The sequence below is a fragment of the Eriocheir sinensis genome, chromosome 49 (assembly GCF_024679095.1).
Source record: "Eriocheir sinensis breed Jianghai 21 chromosome 49, ASM2467909v1, whole genome shotgun sequence".
NCBI classification, from domain to species: Eukaryota; Metazoa; Arthropoda; class Malacostraca; order Decapoda; family Varunidae; genus Eriocheir; species Eriocheir sinensis.
Genome location: NC_066557.1, coordinates 6421964 through 6426963, shown reverse-complemented (window position 1 = coordinate 6426963; position 5000 = coordinate 6421964). Strand labels below are relative to the sequence as shown.

Sequence of the window (5000 nt, the reverse complement as noted above, 5' to 3'; positions counted from 1 at the left end):
ATTTTAGAGTGACTGATTGAGAGGAAGATAAAGGTAGGCAAACATTGGCATCATTGAGCTAGAGGAGGATGGAGAAAGGTAAACTGAGGTGTGATGGAGAGGGTGTCCGGTGTAGGGAGAGCAAACTGTTACCTGTGAACACCTGGGGAAGGTAAACTAGGGTAACCTGGATTAAAGGGTTGCCCAGGTGTAGGACGGTAAAGGTGTGGGATACCTAGTCATTATATGTCTTTGCACTGAGACACCAAGCTGGGCGAAGAGGTAATGCTCCGTATTTTTTTTTTGTGTGTGGGTGTTTGTGCGTGTGTGTGTGTGTCCTCACCCTCTGCCTGCGGCCGTCGGGAAGGTCAACGTGGTAGGATCCGTAGACATTCTTGCCGTCTCCGTTCTCGTGCTGCCCGAAGTTGGCGCCGTAGTGGTCGCTGACGTGGTAGTTGTAGCGGTACGGGTGGATCTTCTGTGGGGGGAAGAAGAGGTGGTCTTGGGGAACATAGGAAAGTGGATTGTTTATACAGTAACATCTGCAGGAAGTTTGTTGCAGTGATGCATGACGATAAATGCTCCTCACATGGCTGTTGATTTCTATATATATTAAGCTTTGAAACATATGAAAACTTGCATAAAAAAGCTAAACGAATATATTGAACGCGAGAAAAGTGAGAAAAAATCACCCTTCACAAACCGTTTTATAATATATATCAAAACATTTGTGATCAGATTATGTATCATCTATTTTGGGGAGTTTATATCATGGCACAAATTTGGCCTGTTGCTGCTATCGGGTTAAGAAGAACATGAACAAAGTAACGTAAAAAAATGTCATGGTTATAAACATTTGGAAAAAAAAAATAATGATATGTACAACTTACGCTCGGGTAGGCCGGCTGGTGGTAGCCAGGCTCGGGATCGGGTTCCGCGGCCACCAGCACCGCCGCCGCCACCACCACCACCAGAGAGATGACCTGTTGGGGGAAGGTCAAAAGGTCACACGGGGCTCAGGGGAGACGGGAGCGAGGAAGGTCGGTGAGGCGAAACATTGTGAAGTGACTCGGATTACGTTAAAAAAAAAAAAAATGCTTAACGGGTGAACTATCGGAAAGAGTCGGTGATGAAATATGGAAAAAAATAAACAGTAATAGTTGCCGCTGGTGATGTATTGTGACGAAAAAAAAGTTATGTGTGGTGAAACAGCGAGCATCGAGGTGAATTACATGTAAAAAATGAAAATATATTACTGTGGTCATAATTTGTAAGGTAGATATGCATTGAGAACTAAAACTATCGAATAATTGAGTTATACGAAATATAAAATGCAAATTACTGATGAGTCAAGGGAATTTAGTCAGTAAAGTTTGTTGCAAAAAATATTACTGTCGGAAAATAATTAAATAAAAGAAAGATTAGGGATGCAAAATGTTGCTGAAACTAAAAACTGTAAAAAGTAAATCGAGACAAATTTATCAACTTCATAAGAAATATTAATGAACTCTGATGACCCGAGTTTTTAGCCAACGAAATACGTCAAACTAATACGAAAAATATAAGAGATTGGATGTAAATTGTTGTTAGATCTGAAAAATGTTAAAGATAATAAATGAAACTTTTGCGATTTATGGAAGAGTGTTACAGATTCCTCGGAACTGTCGGGAATCGAAGCGAGGATTTGCGAAAAAAAAATTAGAGAAAACGTACAACTAACTGAACGATATTTACCCGTTACTATCAGGAATTTGTGAAAGACCTCGAACAGCATTGGAAGGGACGTTGAACTATAATTTGAGCATTACACTCTTGACTCAAAACCACATTTAAAACTATTAAAGAATTATAGGAATCATTAAAAGTATGATTTAAAGGTTAGCTATTTGAGAGTAACGTAAAAATAATTAAATAATAAAGGACAGTACGAAAAAATAAAAAAATAAAAGTATAAAATATAAATGAATGGAATACTATAATTATAAGATAAAAATATCCAAAAAATAATTGGTTTCGAGAACAATTATCGAGCAATGTGAAGGAAACCCGAAGAAAATCCAGTAGAAAACGAGAAATAATAAATAGAAAAAGAACAAAATTAATAGTAAACTGAACTTGCAAATGAAGAGGATAAAAAAACCGGTTACTAGAATACCAGAGAATAGAAAATGGGAATCGGAAAAGGAGGAAAGAAAACGGAAATCGGGAAAGGAGAAAATATAAAATGGCAATTAGAAAAAAGACTGCAAAACGTGAATCGAAAATGCAAAGAAAAGAAAACGAAACTCGCATCAGATAATAGAAAACGAAAATTGGAAAAGGAGAGAGCAGAAAACGGAAATCAGAAGCGTGGAGAACAGAAAACGAGCCGCGGCGTGACTTTGACGAATTGTTCGCTTGGAAATAAAATGCGGGAAACCAAATTAAAAAAAGATAAAATAAAAAAAATAAAATGGAATCGAGCAGCGGAGAGAGAGAGAGCGTGAAACTGCGAATTGATTGGCTGCTAAGATTACAAATTCAAATATATTCCGCCAAGTTTCACAATTTTCCACTATCCTTCCATATTTTTTTTCTTTTCTTTACTTTAATTTTTTGTCCCTCTTTTCTCCGTATTCGAAATCAGAAGTTCTTTTCATAACTTTTTCTGGATATTTTTTTTCACTTAATTTCTCTGTTTATCTATCTATCTATCTGTCAATCTGTCTATCTATCTCTCGTGTCACTTCACCTTTGAGAACATTTCGGTTCGAGTGTCGGGAGATGAGTGACAACCCAGGCCAGGTCGCCCCTTTTATAGGCCGACGCGGAGGCTGTGAGGGGCCTGCCAGATGTCGCTAGAACTGCCGTTTTTTATTGTTATTTGATATATATTTTCTTTCCAATATCAATGACACGTTGCTTTTGACACCTGACCGACTTGTGATAGATTTTAACGCTCACTCACGCACGCACGCACGCTCACGCACACACACAGGCTTAGGCACAGTCACTGATCCGTACACACACACACACACACACACACACACAGATCAGTTATACTTTTTCAACGTGTGTTTTTGTTTGTTTGTATATGTGTGTGCTCATGTGTGCTTGTGTGTGTGTGTGTGTGTGTGTGTGTGTGTGTGTGTGTGTGTGTGTGTGTGAAAGGGATGAAATGGAAAATGAAAGAAAATAGGGAAATGAGAGAAGAGGAAAGAAGGAGGGAAAGAAGGAGGGAAGGAAGAAGGGAAGGAATGTGTGTGTGTGTGTGTGTGTGTGTGTGTGTGTGTGTGTGTGTGTGTGTGTGTGTGTGTGTGTGTGTGTGTGTGTGTGTGTGTGTGTGTGTGTGTGTGTGCATCAATTTTCAAGCTCTCGGTTCGGCCATCAGCAAATCCATTACCAATTGCATGCCAAAAAATAAAAAAATAAATAAATGGGAGGAAAAAGGAAGGGGAAAAAGTTTTGAACAATAGATCCAAGTTGTAAAGTGACGGTATTTTCCACTTTAAATGTTTAACTCACTTTTATTTCTCTTATATTTTTTCTTTTCCTCTAATTTTACCTTTTCTCTCTATGTCTTATCTTCCCATTCGTTTCTTCCAGCTATTTTATTTCTTCTTTATCTCTTTTCTTTTATCCACGTTTTTCTTTTTTTTCTTTTATATATTTTCTTTTCCTCTAGTTTTACCTTTTTTCTCTATGTCTGTCTTTATCGCTCTGTCTTTATCTTCTCATTCGTTCTTTTCTGCTATTTTATCTCTTTTTTATCTTTTCTTTTATCCACGTTTTGCTTATTCTTTATTTCTTTTATATTTTCTCTTTTCTTCTACTAATTTTATCTTTTCTCTCTATGTCTGTCTTTACCGCTGTCTTTATCTTCTCATTCGTTCCTTCCTGCTATCTTATTTCATCTTTATCTCTTCTCTTTTATCCACGTTTTGCTTATTCTTTTATTTCTTTTATATTTTCTCTTTTCTACTAATTTTATCTTTTCTCTCTATGTCTGTCTTTACCGCTGTCTTTATCTTCTCATTCGTTCTTTCCTGCTATTTTATTTATTTTTTATCTTTTCTTTTATCCATGTTTTGCTTATTCTTTATTTCTTTTATATTTTCTCTTTTCTTCTACTAATTTTATCTTTTCTCTCTATGTCTGTCTTTACCGCTGTCTTTATCTTCTCATTCGTTCTTTTCTGCTATTTTATTTCTTTATTATCTTTTTTTATTCACGTTTTGCTTATTCTTTTATTTTTTTATTTTCTCTTTTCTACTAATTTTATCTTTTCTCTCTATGTCTGTCTTTACCGCTGTCTTTATCTTCTCATTCTTTCTCTCCTGCTATTTTATTTCTTCTTTATCTCTTCTTTTTTTTATCCACGTTTTGCTTATTCTTTTATTTCTTTTATATTTTCTCTTTTCTTCTAATTTTACCTTTTTTCTCTTTATGTCTGTCTTAGTCTTTTCATTCGATCCTTCCTGCTATTTTATTTATTTTTTATCTTTTTTATCCACGTTTTTCTTAATTCTTTTTTTTTCCGTTTCCTTTATATTTCTCTCCATAATTAACGTTTTACTTTTCGTTGGTTCTTTCCTTCACCATTTATTTCATTTTTCATTTTTTTTTAATCTGCCATTTTATTTTTACCTTTTTTTTTCTTTTCTTTTTTTTACCTGTCCTTAATCTGTCTCCGTCCTCAACTGTACATTTTATTTTCTCGTTCTTTCCTTCCCCCGTTTTCATTTTACTCATTTTTCTTCATCTGCGTTTTCCTTTTCTTTTTTTTTTACTTCTTTTAACTTTCCATAAGCCTTCTCTGACCTCAACTATTTTTTCCCTCGTTCGCTCTTTCATTCCCTAACTTTTCCTTTCTTTGATGTATTTGATGCCGCATTTTCTTTTTTGTTTAAATATTATTCCTCTTTCCTTTTAATCTTTTTTTTTTAACTCCTTCAGTTCATGTATATATTCTTCCATTTCTTTTTTTTTCTTCCCAGATTCCCTTTCTTTTCATTAATTCTTTCCTTCTTGTTTCTTTTATT

The 5000-nt window shown here is 35.2% G+C and overlaps 1 protein-coding gene across 3 annotated transcripts in view; it reads right to left on the bottom strand.

Moving 5' to 3' along the window:
• The window catches only part of LOC126981759 (larval cuticle protein A3A-like), a 40610-nt gene that overhangs the window by 9644 nt on the left and 25966 nt on the right, over positions 1-5000 (bottom strand). For 2 of the 3 annotated variants that reach the window (XM_050833283.1, XM_050833284.1), the window contains exons 1-3: positions 2711-2767; positions 870-962; positions 323-457 (exon numbers count right to left, since the gene is read on the bottom strand). The exons of the other annotated variant lie outside the window; for it this stretch is intronic. In XM_050833283.1, coding sequence (XP_050689240.1) covers positions 323-457; positions 870-962; positions 2711-2722 — 240 coding nt within the window. In that variant the 5' untranslated portion in view covers positions 2723-2767. Of the gene's footprint in view, positions 1-322; positions 458-869; positions 963-2710; positions 2768-5000 lie in introns of those variants that run through there. 3 annotated transcript variants of the gene reach the window in all.